The 14,678-nt window shown below is 46.5% G+C and overlaps 1 protein-coding gene across 1 annotated transcript in view; it reads left to right on the top strand.

Moving 5' to 3' along the window:
• Positions 1–6,057: 6,057 nt before the first annotated feature.
• SEC16B (SEC16 homolog B, endoplasmic reticulum export factor) overlaps positions 6,058–14,678 on the top strand; it is a 38,233-nt gene continuing 29,612 nt past the window's right edge. Inside the window, exons 1-7 of the mRNA XM_028092078.2 lie at positions 6,058–6,403; positions 7,931–8,043; positions 9,491–9,581; positions 10,339–10,447; positions 12,161–12,305; positions 12,974–13,125; positions 13,495–13,556. Of these exons, the coding sequence (XP_027947879.2) occupies positions 6,105–6,403; positions 7,931–8,043; positions 9,491–9,581; positions 10,339–10,447; positions 12,161–12,305; positions 12,974–13,125; positions 13,495–13,556 (971 nt within the window). The 5' untranslated portion in view covers positions 6,058–6,104. The remainder of the gene's footprint in view (positions 6,404–7,930; positions 8,044–9,490; positions 9,582–10,338; positions 10,448–12,160; positions 12,306–12,973; positions 13,126–13,494; positions 13,557–14,678) is intronic.

Below are 14,678 nucleotides of genomic sequence, written 5' to 3' on the forward strand. Positions count from 1 at the left end.
TCCTGTTTTTGGAGCCATCACCTCCCCTGGCTCCCGGGACACCATCCACCCCTGGCTCTCTCTGCCTACCTTCCCGGCCCCTCCCTGTTCTCCTTCGTGGGCTCCTCTTCTGTATCCAGCTCTTAGATGTCAGTGTTCCTCAAGCTCCTTCCTAGGACCTGTCTTCTAATTCCCAGCATTTTTTAGGCAATGCTACCCATGCCTGTGGCTTCAATCACCCCGTTTCCCTCCTCAGACCTTTGTCTTGAGCTCTAGACTCTTAGCGTCTACTACTTCTTGACCTCTCTTACTGCTGCCCACAGACCCCTCGGTTAGCAAATCCAACACAGGAGGTATCTGCCCCACCAAAGTGGCTCCTCTTCCGAGATTATTATCCCCCCACCAAAAGGCAGCATGGTCCCCTCTCGACAGCCTGGGAACTTGGAATTGTTCTCCATTTCTCTTTCTTCATTTTCTACATTCAACAGAGTATCATTTCATGTCAATTCTGTTTTATAAACAAAAATACATATATATGTACGTATGTTATACACACACACGCAGTCTGTATATGTATATATTTTATTTCTCCCCTCTTCTCCATGTCTGAATGTCTACTGCTCCACTGGACTGAAAGCTTCTACAGGGCAGGGATTATACCTTATTTATCTTTATCTCCTATGCATGTGACAATGCTGGGCATATAGTGGATGTTTAATAAACTTCCGTTTAGTGAATGAATGACTTCTGGAATCTTCTTTCCAGAAGAGCAGGCTGAGCACAGTTAAGCAATCTTGGACATTTGGGGAGTTATTGCCCCATTTTAGCATAATTGTTGCGTATGGGCGCATAATCATTGCTGATGTGACAATGACACATTTGGCTCGAATACTGATTAAAAATAATGTTAGTTGATTTTTTTCTTTAAAAATAACATGTTTATTGTGGAAAAGCTAGGAAATATGGACAAGGAAAAAGAGAAAAATAAAATCATCCACAATCCCGTGACCAGACAAATAATTGCTGTTAACTTGTTGACATAGGGCCCCTCAGTCTGTTTTCTAAAGTTTTACTTTTAGTAAAGGAATGGGGTCAAGCCTGGGGCACGTCTCAGCCGGTGGGTTGTCCCTTGCAAGAGTAAGCAGTCATTAAATCATAATACTCCAGATTCACGGCCAATTTGACCTGGATCTAGGTGGGTGTTCACATCTATCAGCACTAGTCCGGTGGGGAGAGATTAACAGCGTTACTAGCAGTGATGATACTTTTGTTAGACAGGTGTCAAACCAGGGTAGTTACTCCTATGTGAAGCAAGGCTTTCGTCAGTGGCCTGGCATTTGGAAAGGGGAACAGAGACTGGGAAAGGAAATTCACACTAGTTAGCAAGCGGCCCGGGGTTGCAATTCCAGTGGATAGTTAGAATGAAGAGCAGGAATCAGACATGAGGACAGGACACCTGGGGAAGGGTGATGTGAAAACTGTAGCTGCTCCAGCATGAGGAAACCTATGGGATCAGGCAAGGGCATTGCCACCAGGACTTGGGGTGACAGGACTAATTTTAGCCGACCTCCTGGTGGGGACAAGCTGCTAATGTACTGTCAAGCTGGGCAGATTTGATTAGAAACCAGGAGGAAGTGAGCTGCTAGGTTAAAAGATTTAGTAACTGTAGGTATGTGGGGCTGGGAAAGGCAGAGATTGATAAATCCCAAACCTCTGAAGCAGTGAGATCCCACCACCATTTATTTCATTCCATGACCCATATAACTGTTGTATGCCATATGTCAATATAAAATAATTAAAGCTAATTAAAATTAATTTTGGTTGGTGAGTGTTTGAAGAGTTTCATAATAACTCTTGAGATAATTAGAGATGCTTTGGGATGTCACAAAAAGAGCATTTGGAATAACTGGGCTAGATGTTTAAATTTTTTTTTTTAATTTATTTATTTATTTTGAGAGAGTGAGAATGAGAGAGAGAGAGAGTACATGAAAGGGGGGAGGGTTAGAGGGAGAAGCAGGCTCCTCGCTGAGCAGGGAGCCCGATGCGGGACTCGATCCCGGGACTCCAGGATCATGACCTGAGCCGAAGGCAGTCGCTTAACCGACTGAGCCACCCAGGCGCCCTGGGCTAGCTGTTTAAATGAGAGAGGTGCAATGAAAGCTAGTAACAGAATGATAATTCTATAGTTGAAAGAACACTGAATCAGGAGGGAGGACTTTGGGGTTGTCCTCAGTATGCTGCTAAACTGGCCCTCTGAAATCAACAACAACAACCTGGCTTTGTAGCATTTGGGAGTTTCTGTGTAAATCCTCCCACCATGGTGGATTCCAGATGAGCAGTTTAACTACTGGCTCACACCATTCCTGAATGTTCTTAAATCGGCTCTTGGAAGCCCTGCGCAAGGTAACTCCAGCATACCACCATAATCCTGACTGAGCCAGTTAGCTTTGTGGTCTTGGGTAAATCACTTCACTTCTCAGGATCTTAGTTTTATCATCAACAAAGTCACTAGAATAACCTCAAGGTCCCGCCCACAGTTAACATTTCAGTAATGTAGCTAGCTGGTGCTCAGGGCAGGACTAAGCACCATGTCATAAGCCAGAAGTGTTTCATCAGATTTGCAGGAATGTTATTGTGATATACTGGAAAACATAACTGGATACCTGGGTCTGGGTCATAATCAGCCCTTTTTTGATTCCTGCTGCTAATGTGTGTGTCCTTCTCTAGTACCTCTTCTCAGGAGGATTAAAAAAGCCAATGGCTTACCAGTAGGGTAAGAAACCATTGCTGCGGTCAGAGAATTCTACACCCAGCTGCCAGGCCCTAGGAGTCAGCTGGGGGTCTGAGACAAAAATCTAATAGTTTAGGTATGTTACCTTCTCTGACCATGAGACCCACCCAAGCTGGTCTTCCCTGAACTAGTAGCAACATGAGAGGTTAACTTGTTTCTGCTTTTTGAAGTCAAGGACTATGTCTTTCATAGTTATGTGTCTCAAGTCCTGGCACATAAAAGGCCCTCAGGAAGTGTTTGTTGAAAGAAAGAATGTGTAATTTGGGCCTTTTTAGAGCAAATTCTGAATTCTGTTTATTTCCCCCCCCACCTTTATTGAGATATAATTGAAATATAACATTATGCAAGCCTAAGGTCTCTAACACAATGATTTGCTGAATTTTAAAAGTGATTCAAAAGTGGACATAAGCTTCTCTATGTTTGCCTGAAGAAATGCATTTTTAAAATGCAAACAATGATTTTCTTTTTGTAATAGAAAACTTCTCAGTGCCTTCAGTTCAATATCGGGCATTTGCTTTCCATCTGCTGCCACAACCAGAACCCAACAGAGAGAAACGAGAATGAGAAAACCCCAAACCAGACAAACCAGGTGATTACTACCCACCAGTGAGGGCTCTGCCTGCCTCCACCAGTGGAATTAGCTCATCTTTTTTGAAAGGAAAAGGATCCTACTTATTTATAGAGCATATGTATTTCTATATTATGTGTCACTTTACTAAAATCTAATCCTCATAATGACTCTCAGAAGCTAAGTACTATTACTCCTTTTTTATTTTATTTTTTAAAGATTTTATTTATTTATTTGAGAGAGAGAGAGATATGCGGGGGAGGGGCAAAGGAAGGGGGAGAAGCAGACTCCCCGCTGAGCAGGGAGCCTGATACGAAGCTCCATCCCAGGACCCTGAGACAAAGACCGGAGCCAAAAGCAGACATTTAACCGACTGAGCCACCCAGGCGCCCCTCTTATTCATCTTTGAGAGAGGAGGAAGCAGACTTAGAGGTTGAGCTAGAGCTCGAAGAAGTGGCTGTGAGTCAACACCCCACAGGTGGTGCGCTTCTCCCCGGGCTAGCTGCCTCAGGCTTTCTGCATTTCCTCTCCCTGCTGTCCCTGTTCCTTGTTTGCTCTGGGATTTGGATGCAAGCGACAAGGGCTCAGCCCAGGACTGGGCAAATAGATGCACCAGTCTCCGGCGGGTTCTGAGCAAATGCGCCCGGTCAGGCCTGTCCCAGACTAAGGTGGTAGGGCTGGACTTCGCCCTAGTGAATCAGCTCCGTGGAGGCTGGGCGGTTGCAACAGGCACCTGACGGGCTGGAGATCTGAAGGCCAGGTAAGTCTTGGTAGATGTGGCACCTGGACTTTGACATTCCCCACGAGGAGAGAGACGCTCTTGGGCCTGGAGAATGCTGGAGGAAGCGGCGCTGGAGGAAGGGGGGAAGCCACCCAGCAGGTGTGTGGGGACGCCAGCCCCCTTGCTCTCTTTCTCTTGGCTGCGCTGTACTGTCGGATTAGGAAAAGCAATTTCACCCTTGCCGGGGCCAGGGAGGGTCACTTACGTGAATGCAAAAGTGTGGCTTGTCACCGTAGATGCGAGATCTCCACTTTGAGAATCGTGGGTGCTTTTCGTTTGGGGTCCTTAATGATAACCTGAGGTCTAACCTATGGGAGTTGATATGTCAGCAACAGAATGATGTGATTTCAGCCAAGGGATCGGGTGTTGTGCCTTTGCGACTGAAGAAGGGCTGTCTAGTGAAAATATCTGGGGACAAGACAAAAGAGGCTTTCTTCTTGTTGAGCTTACTCGTGTCCAGATGGTATTAAGTTCCATGGACCTTCAGGAAAGACCCATGTGCCCTTTCACTGTGTTGGGGCATTTGGCATTTGCTGGGATTTGCTGGAAAAGGCTTGCAATGCACCTAGCTATTTTCAAGGGAGGGGGCTGACACAGGAAGGAAGGTACAAGTTTTTCTGAGCTGTAATTGATCTTGAGGTGGAAGGCACTTCTCTTCTTGTATGTTCTGCTTACAGCTCTTGGCTCATAGCTTCATAGTTGTGGACCCTGGCCCCATGGCATTCAAGCACAGTGATATCTTGATTTCAACATATACCCTTTGACCTTTTGTTCTGATACGATTTTTTATGTTAGACTGGGAGTTTCAGGAGTGGGAGCAAGTTAACTGTATTTGATCAGAATCTTTCAACCTAAAACAGTTCCCAAGAGAGAAAAAACATGGGGTCTGACTGAGCTAATATATTCTCCTGAGGTAGGAGAATCCCCAAGTCACTGGTAAGGGCTGATGTGTGCTTTCCCTTTGAAGGCAACTGGCAGTAGGTGCTCCTCTGTGATGCGGGGCAGAGGAACTTGAAAGACAATATGTCTTCAGAGCTATTTCTCATGTTGAAGAATAAGTGGGGAAAATTAATGTGACGCTGGGAAACTTCCAGATTTAAAAATTTCCAGCCGGGAAGATCATGGAGACATGGCTGGCTAGATGGTCATGAGGGCAATCCCAAACTTCATTCCCTTGGAGGAGGGGCAGCCATGGCCACATTATAGAGCCTTGTTCTTCTAACAGGTTAAGGATTCAGAAAAGATGTCTCTTGAGGTCAATTTAAGCTTCATTTTGTTTAGGAAATGTCTTCATCCATTCATACTGCCCTAATCTTAGCTCTGATAACAGCAACTACTGTTAAAACGAACAGTTACCCTATACCAGGCAGTGTGTTGGGCGCTTTTCATAAGTTATCACTGACTCTGACAGTATCCCTGCAAAGCCAGTTCTTCTGGTCCCCATTCCATTTCTCAAGGAAATTGAGGCTTGAAAAAATTAACTAGCGAATAAGTGGCAGAGTTAGGATTTAAACTCTGGCTAAGCTCTCAGCTTACCTATTTCTCTGAGAGCCGAGGGCCTCCACAGTAATTGTTGAAGGAATAATTGCTGGGGGGATAAATGAACAAACATGTATTTAATTAGAATACTTTGATAGTGTTTTGGAGCTTTATCTCTGTTCTCTGTCTCCCCTCCCTCCCACATCTATTATTGCTCCAAATATATTTTTTAATTTTTAATGCAACATCAGTATAATTGTCTAGTTTGTTATTTATTTCATGTATCTGCTTGACATTTTTTCTCAGGTATTTCTATATCAGTATCGGTGTGTTTTGTTTTAGATAAAAGATTTGAGGACTGTAGGTGCTTTTTTCGCAAAACCTAATCAATCATCACGTTTGGATATAAGTCTAAAATGGTGACCTTTTTATTTTTTTTCATCTGCAGGAAGAGAAAATAACTACACAATCGATTAAAAACACGAGAGAAATTCTGAGGGTCAAGGATGGAATTTTGGGCTCCCCAGTGGCCACCGCAGCCACGGGGGAGGCCCACGGCACCAGCAAAGGATCCAAACCGTGGGCTTTGGAGAGATGGAATTCATCAGCCCGTTCCTCACTCTTGGCACAATGGAGAGAGGTACCATCAGTGGCAAGACACCCACGGGAGTCCCCCGTCACAGCAGGACCCCAGGACGGACCACCAGCAGCCCCGTTATGTGTCCAGGCCTGGGGAAAGGCATCATCCGCCTGTGTCAGGGGTTGACTATTATGAAGGTGGTTATCCGAGGCAGTTGTATTCAAGGTATGGTTCTAGAGCTTGGAATTCACCCAACTCCTAAGTGCTTCTGAAGAGATTATTCCTTTCCTTCTTCCTTTTCCTTTTATTCCTGCTTTTTTTCTTCTATTTCCTCCTCTACCTGATTACATTGACTTCGCTAAACACTTTCCTCTCCCAAATTGGAGTTATGTGACAGAAAATAGTATTTCCCTCCTCTATGTCCCCTCGTGGGGCTTCTTGAAGAGGCTGTGACAGTGTGACTGGGTGTTGGGGCCAGGGCAGAGGGTAGAAAGAATGGTGGATTCAAGGCAGCAGATGAGCCCCTCTTACTCTGGGATTGCAAAAGGTAATATTTGTAGATTTCGGAAAAGTTTGTCCTAGAAATTCCTATAAAAAGTTCTTAGTGTTGTGAGCATTGACACCACCAGCACCAAGAAGAGACCCAGTGCCTAGAACAGAACTTAGGGTGTGATAGACACACAGAACAACTGTGTGTTGGATGAATACATGGAGCATTTTAGAAAATGAAATCAACCTCCCAGAGAAAGCGGATCTACGGTTGCAGGCTCCAAGTTCAGAACGAAGAGGTATCAGTGAGGTAATTCTAGGAGAATCTGGAATTCCTCGTCCCGAATTCTAATTGATAACAGAGGATTTAATATTTTGTGGAATATTTGAAGCCATCTATGTTCCACTTTGGCCTTTCCAGGTGGGATATTCACCTGCCTACAGATTTAGGGTTGAAAGAATGACAGTTATTGTAAAGCATTTGCTCCTATTAAATACTAAAGAACTAGTAACTGATAAAAAGACTAACAGCATGATATTCCTTTCCCCAATCTTTTTGTGTTGAATTCTCAAGGGAAAGTATGTTAAGGGCAGAGGCAATAAAGGCAATCAGATTTAAGAGAGTCCAGTGTGACTTTTTCATCTCATTTCCACCTGTACGTAATATGCATGGGAATTACAGTGGTGTATTGGGTACCTACACAGTCATCTGAGGAAGGGGCATTCTAAGATAACATCAGGGCAGGGTAGGGGCACCTGGGTGGCTCAGTCAGTTGAGCATACTACTCCTGATATCGGCTCAGGTCGTGGTCTTGGAGTTGTGAGATCAAGCCCTGTATCGGGCTCCGTGCTCAGCGCAGAGTCTGCTTCTCCATCTCCCTCTGCTCCTCCCTCTGCTCACTCTTTTGCTCTCTCTCTCTCTCTCAAATAAATAAATAAATAAATAAAATCTTCAAAAAAAATCAGGGCAGGGTTTTCTAAGATAACATCGTGTATTGTTGGATGTATTTGAAGAGTAGGAGGAATCACGGGGAAGGAGAATGAGACACTTGGCTATGGTTTTGCTATAAAAATCCCAACTTTGTTCTGGAACAAAGGCCCTACTTCTGCATCTTCTGTTTATAGGCTCTAGAATTAACTGTGGTTTTAAAGCGGATTCTATACTGAGGTTACAGCTTTGTCCTGTGAAGTTGTCAAGTCCTCCACTGGTTTCTCTTTACCGCACCCATCCTTGACTGGCTGGCCTTCTTTGCCGTATTTTAGGCCAGGCATGGAGGATCCGTATCGGAGCTATCATTCTTCAACCGTAAGGGAAGAATATGCTTATGGAAATTATTACTACCATGGACACCCGCAGCAGCTGCAGGAAGAAAGAGGTATGCAATAATCTCCAAGGAGCCTTTGGAATGGTACAGCTGATCTGGTAGACAGGGCCTGCTCAGAGCCCCTTCTTGGCTATCCTGCCCCACTGAGGTAGAGCCCCTGTCCTTACCTGCTTCTTTCTTGGCCAGATGAGGCCACAGTAGGTCACAGCAAAGGCACTACTGCTAGATGTCTTGAGGAGAAGAGACATAAAGGAGCCATTTTTCTTGTACGTGTCGGTGATAGTACTGAACCTACCATTACATTACCAGGATTATGGAGAGCTCACACTTCAACCCCATTTTTTCTTCTACTCCTCTTTATAGCCAAGATTATAGTCTCTGACCAAGGAACAGTGAAGTCAATTCTGTTTTTTTTTTAGTTTAAATTCAATTAGCCAACATAGAGTACATCATTAGTTTTAGATATAGTGTTCAATAATTCATCATTTGCATATAACACCCAAGTGCTCATCACATCACGTGCCATCCTTAATGCCCATCACCCAGTGACCCCATCCCCTTACCCACCTCCCCTCCGAAACCCTCAGTTTGTTTCCCAGAGTCAAGAGTCTCTCATGGTTTGTCTCCCTCTCTGATTTCTTCCCATTCAGTTTTCCCTCACTTCCCCTATCATCCTCTGCAGTATTTCTTGTATTCCACATATAAATGAAACCATATGATAATTTTCTTTCTCTTATTGACTTATTTCACTTAACATAATCCCTTCCAGTTCCATCCATGTCGATGTAAATGGTAGGTATTCATCCTTTCTGATGGCTGAGTAATATTTCATTATATATATGAACCATATCTTCAAAATCCATTCATCTGTCAATGGACATCATGGCTCCTTCCACAGTTTGGCTATTGTGGACACTGCTGCTATGAACACTGGAGTGCAGGTGCCCCTTTGTTTCACTACATCTGTATCTTTGGGGTAAATACCCAGTACTGCAATTGCTGGGTCATAGGGTAGCTCTATTTTTAACTAGTGAGATCAGTTCTTAGCAATGCGGTTGTCCAGTGTGTGGCTGGGCTGTGATGAGTCTGACCATCATCGACCTTGAGGGTGGCAGATATGCACCAACAGGAATTTATACCCATTACCGATAATAAGGTTCTAGGGATGTGCTGTTGGCAGCTTCTGACCTGCCAGCCAAGGGAAATCTGTTTCAACACTGAACACACACACACACACACACACACACACACACACACACACACGATCTCCATGCTCATACAATTGTATTAAGCCATGCTAATTGGTTCAGGGAGGACTGAGGGGTGTCCTGTTGACCATCATTATTAGCTCTCACTTCTCAATTGTATCCAATTTGGCAAATACGTTTTCATACCTATGGTGCTCCAGTAACTCAGCTTCACAGCTCGAGGCTGTGAAGGCTGACCTTTTAGGAATAGAAAGTGACCTGTCTTCATTTTGTTTTCTCTGAGGGTGCAGTGCCAAGGGGAGAGAGTCCTTATATCTGGCAGGAAGATCACCGAGATCAGAAGTACCTCAGTGAGCAGCATCACGACAACCAGAATAGTCTGTAAGTGTGAAAGGACAGGCCAGCTCAACATGGTGTGGCCAAACTCAGGCTATGTTAGGCAAGTCTTATGGCGTCTGGTGCTTGTCTCTATCTTTAGAACCCTGTCTGCTTCTGTTCTGGCCACAGGGATGTGGAGTAGCCCAGGGTGACCCAGGCCAGCTTCCAGTGGAGTCTTACCTTTGACAGGCGGCTCCTAAATGTGGGGTCATCTGAGTCCTGGTGAGGTTACTTGAGGTCCACCCTACAGGAGGGCCTTAATTCTATGTTGGCCTCAGAGCAGAGGTGGCCTTGTGGAAGTTGTCAGAATTGGGTCCTGGCTGAGGCTGGGGCGTTTCTCCTCTGCCCACTCCTGTGCCCCGAGAATGGGATGTCCCCTGGGGTAAGGTGGGCAGAAAAGAGGCTTTTGCACAAGCACCTGCCCCAATGACCTTAGGCCTGGTGCCTTTACCTTGTCTGCCCAACTCGCCAACCCAGCTGCTCTGGTTTAAGTGAGTCTGGGATGACTGGCTATAGGGACCAGCCCCTTTCTGCAGGGTTTGGGGTGACTTCTAGTAACTGCACTGTGGAACCCAGGAGCTCCTGTTTTTCTCGTATTCATAGATCAGGGGAGGAAAGTGAGGACAGCCCTTTTCCCTGTGGCACTCAGGCCAGCCTGATGCTGCCCACGCTTTGTAGCCCAAGAGCCTCCATGGAGAGCAGCTCAGGTTTGCTGGCTTACCCAGGACCCCCCTTATCTGCTGCCGTCATTTTGCTGCAGATCCAGGGGTCAGAACCCTTATGAAGACAGCGCTGCTTCTAACTGTGGACAGGAGCGGCCTGGGGACCTAGTTCCGGAGAGGCTGCTACCTGGAACCCAGAAGAATAAGGTAATCTGAAGTGATGTGGGGGCTGTGGGCTGTGACAGTCACAACCAACACTGAATCAGTGGCAGGGCGGGGCCCTTGGGAGGGGGCTGTCCAGCGGCCAGCAGTCTGAGGGGTCGCATCCTCCCCTCCCAGCAGAGCCTCCCCTCAGACCTCCACCTTTTCTGCAAACCCTATTTCAATCTTATGGGTCTGGGGCCCTGATCTGGTCCTTTTGCATTTTTGTCAAATTGGCTGGAGCAGGAAATGTCACCCAAGTCACTCTGAACTGCGGGGCAAGAGGAGAGACTGTCGCCAGTACCCCAGGGGACGGGCAATTTGGTTTACCTGGGAAGCGGGGCGTTGCTAGAATCTTTTAATTCAGGTCTGAAAAGCAGAGTTGAAACCTCTCTGGACTCTTCCAACTCTCTCTTCTGAAATCTTACTGGGTATACCAGCGGGGCCACAAAATGGAGTTCTTAAATTTTTAAAAATAAACTTTTAATTTTATTAATTTTATTTTTTTTAAAGATTTATTTATTTGACAGAGAGAGACACAGCGAGAGAGGGAACAGAAGCAGGGGGAGTGGGAGAGGGAGAAGCAGGCTTCCCGCAGAGCAGGGAGCCCGAGGCGGGACTCATCCCAGGACCCTGGGATCATGACCTGAGCCGAAGGCAGATGCTTAACGACTGAGACACCCAGGCGCCCCTAAACTTTTAATTTTAGAATAATTTTAGATTTATGGGAAAGGGGACTGCAGAGACAAGCTCTTGATTTTTGACAGTCTTATATTAATTTTGTTTCCATGATGCAATCTGTCTGCTTTTTTTTTTAAGATTTTATTTATTTATTCAAGACAGAGAGAGAAGAGAGAGAGAGCATGAGCAGGGGGGAGGGGGAGAGGGAGAGGGAGAAGCTCCGGGATCGTGACCTGAGCCGAAGGCAGATGCTTAACCGACTGAGCCACCAGGAGCCCTGAGATCTGTCTGCTTTTTGAAAACATTTTCTTCTGTAAACCTAATGCTCAACAGGGCAGGGCACACACTACGCAATATATGCCGACAGGAACAACAGCCACACACAAGAACAGCCCTTTACAGTGTGCAAAGGGCTTTCGCATCTATTTTTTTTATCCTCCCGGGATGTAAGTTCCATGAATTTCTTGTACACCTGTATCCCCGGGGAAGCACAGAGCCTGGAGCATAGCAGGTGCTCATTCAGTAGCTGGTGAATGAATGACTGAGGAAGTACTTCAAGTCTACAGGGCAGATATGATTATATTACAGATGAGGGTGCTGAGCTCAGACAGCCTAAGTCATTCATCCAAGGTCACAGCAGGTGTTGACAAAGCTGGGATCTGAAGATTTACTTATTTTATTTTTAAGCCATCTCTATTTTAAGCCATCTCTATACTGAGCCTCGGACTCACAACCCCAAGATGGAGAGTCACATGCTCTACCGACCGAGCCAGACAGGTGCCCCGCCCGACAAAGCTAGGATTTGAATTCCGGTCCCCTGGCCTCAGGGCCTACACCCTTTCCACTAGGCCATCGTTCATTTTTTTCACAAACACCTGTCGATTAAACGAGCACTTCTTTTCCTTGTGACACATCCATACTCGATGTATTTATTTGAAAGTTTCGATTTTGCTGCTTTGAAGGAACACCTGGGTAGGACCATCTCTCTGAAAGCATTTCTGAGTCTTCTCATGTGTTTTCATTACCGGTAACTTCCAGCCACCACTGGCCGACGAGTCCAACCTTCTCCGGCAGCACGAGTCCGGTCTCAGCTCCAGTGCCTATGAGCTCAGCCAGTACATCGGCAATGCGTCTGAGATGTACGAGCCCAGGGCACCAGCAGCTTGGAGTCCAGTTCAGGCCGGTGGGTACTGAAGTGACCTAAGGAATGGGTGAAGTCTGATAAGAAGAGGGCCGGGTGGCAACCTTTAGGAAAGTCACCCTCCCTCCGTCCTTCCAAGAGTGGCTCACTGCCTGCCTCATCCACGCGTGGCGGTCTCCTGGGCAGAGGCGCCATTTTGGCTCCATTTCTCACCTTTTCTCTTGTCCTGGAGATTGCATCAGAGCTGATTCTTGGAAGGGAACCCTGCTTCTAGCCATCAGGGTCAGGCTGGAAGAGGAGGCACGGAGATACTTTTATGTCACAGGTGCAGAAAGTGAAGACCAGAGTCAGTTTGGTAATGCAACAGCAGGCATACAAAACATAGCATAATTGTTTTGCTTGGAGGTAGGAGACAGGTCATGAGTACTGGGGCTATGAAAGCCAGCGTCCCCAGCCTCTCGCCATCATGAGGAGGCTGGGCCTGGTGCTTTCCCATTTGGACCAAACCATCAAATCCCCACCTTATATTCTGACATATTCTGTGAGCCTTAATTCTGACTTGGAGCACACGCTTCTTCTAATTATGCCACCCGCCCAGAGACTTATCTTGGCCCAGGTGGGATTTGGATAGAAACACGTCTGTGGTGTCCTACGGTAAAGACAAGCAGTCGCAGGAGTGCTAACAGGGTGCCCCTGTGTCTGTTGGTCAGAGGATGTCTCAGCAGCTGGTCCCAAGGAGCCCATGAAGTTCTACATCCCTCATGTGCCTGTGAGTTTTGGGCCAGGAGGCCAGCTGGTGTGTGTGGGTCCCAGCTCCCCCAGGGATGGACAGACGGCCCTTGTGGAACTGCACAGCATGGAGGTAAACGAGAGTCTGTGTCCCAGGAAGCCGGCAGGCTGCTTTCTGTTTCCCTCTGCCTGAGCCTGGGCATCTCTGGGAATGGGGTGCTCTTGTGGGGAACGGGGCCATGCACTCCGTGGATGGGGGCATGTCTTGGGAAGGAAAGGGTAGGGATCTTCTCTCAAAGAAGTGAGGCTAGATATATGTTTCTCCTGAGATGCTGTTGGCTCCCTTTCAGCAACTGGAGAACTCACTTTTGTCCTCCTATGTCCCCCACAAGGCACTGAGCCACATCCCAGGACCGCAGCCATGGGCTCTGATATCGGACTTGACTGACAGGGGCCTTGGGTGGACATAGTCTCAAACGCCAAATCTGATTTTTCGTTCCAGGTTATTCTTAATTACTCCGAGGAACAAGAAGAGCTGAGGACTTTCTCAGGACCCCTGATCAGGTAAATTATCTTAAGAGCTGCCAAGTGAGGGCTTTTGAACCTATAAAATCCGCCTGCCCAGATCAGCATTTTGGGGATTTGTTCTTGGCTTCCTTGAAAGAAAATGTCTGTCCCCTGTGGGGTAGAATACTCTGTGCAACAAGACAGAGACAAATGTGGCCTGAGCCATTTGACAAGCAATTTGATAGTTGAAGGGCCGAGAGAAAAATGAAGATTAAAAATCTGAAAACAGTTCTATTTTGCAGGAGCTACACGGTAGGAGGTTTCAGCATTCTGAGAACTTAATAGGTACTGGTAGAAAAGTGGAGCACAGCCTGGAAAATCACAGACAAGTGGTTTGGAGTGGGAAAAAAATTCTTGCCGTTTTTCTGGAGAGAGAAATAGCGTGGTTCCTGTTGAGTTTCTGGATAGTGTGCACGTCTGCCCTCTGCAGGATTGAGCTAGAACTGCTTTTAAATTCCTAGTCCTGTTTCTGATACATATTCAGGACACTCTTGCTGTGGAGAGAGTCCTGGCTGGAGTCAGAGGACCCCGGTCCTTGGTCCCTGCATCCTACTAACTAGAGGTCCCATGGCGGACAGGTCACTTAGTCCTCTCTGAGCTTTCGTTTGCTGTTTAGGAAATGAGGTAACACCACTGTGCCCGCTTTAAGTGTAGGGAATCCCTGTATATATCATCACTACCATATAAACTTATTCTTATCCTGAAGCTTCTGCCACCAAGAAAAGCCCATAGTATTTTTTTAAAAGAATTTATTTATTTACTTGAGAGAGAGAGAGAGAGAGTGAGAGAGCAAAAGAGAGAGCCGGGTTGGGGTGGGGGGAGAGACAGAGGGAGAAGCAGACTCCCCACTGAGCAGGGATCCAGAGGCAGGACTCGATCCCAGAACCCTGGGATCATGACCTGAGCTGAAGGCAAACACTTAACCGACTGAGCCACCCAGGTGCCCCAAGCCCATAGTATTTTGACAGTTCCTTCAAGTAAAGGTGAGCGTTGAATCTATTTCTGCACACAGGTATACGGATGTGGGGTAGAGTGCCGAGCTAGGTGTGTGGACACTAGGGGTCTGGTCCCAATTTGACTGGTATTATTGAATGACCTCGACCAAACAATATTTGCCCA

This window comes from Eumetopias jubatus, unplaced genomic scaffold (assembly GCF_037043125.1).
Source record: "Eumetopias jubatus isolate StellerSeaLion01/CBP00866 unplaced genomic scaffold, mEumJub1_p1.0 scaffold_12, whole genome shotgun sequence".
NCBI lineage: Eukaryota > Metazoa > Chordata > Mammalia > Carnivora > Otariidae > Eumetopias > Eumetopias jubatus.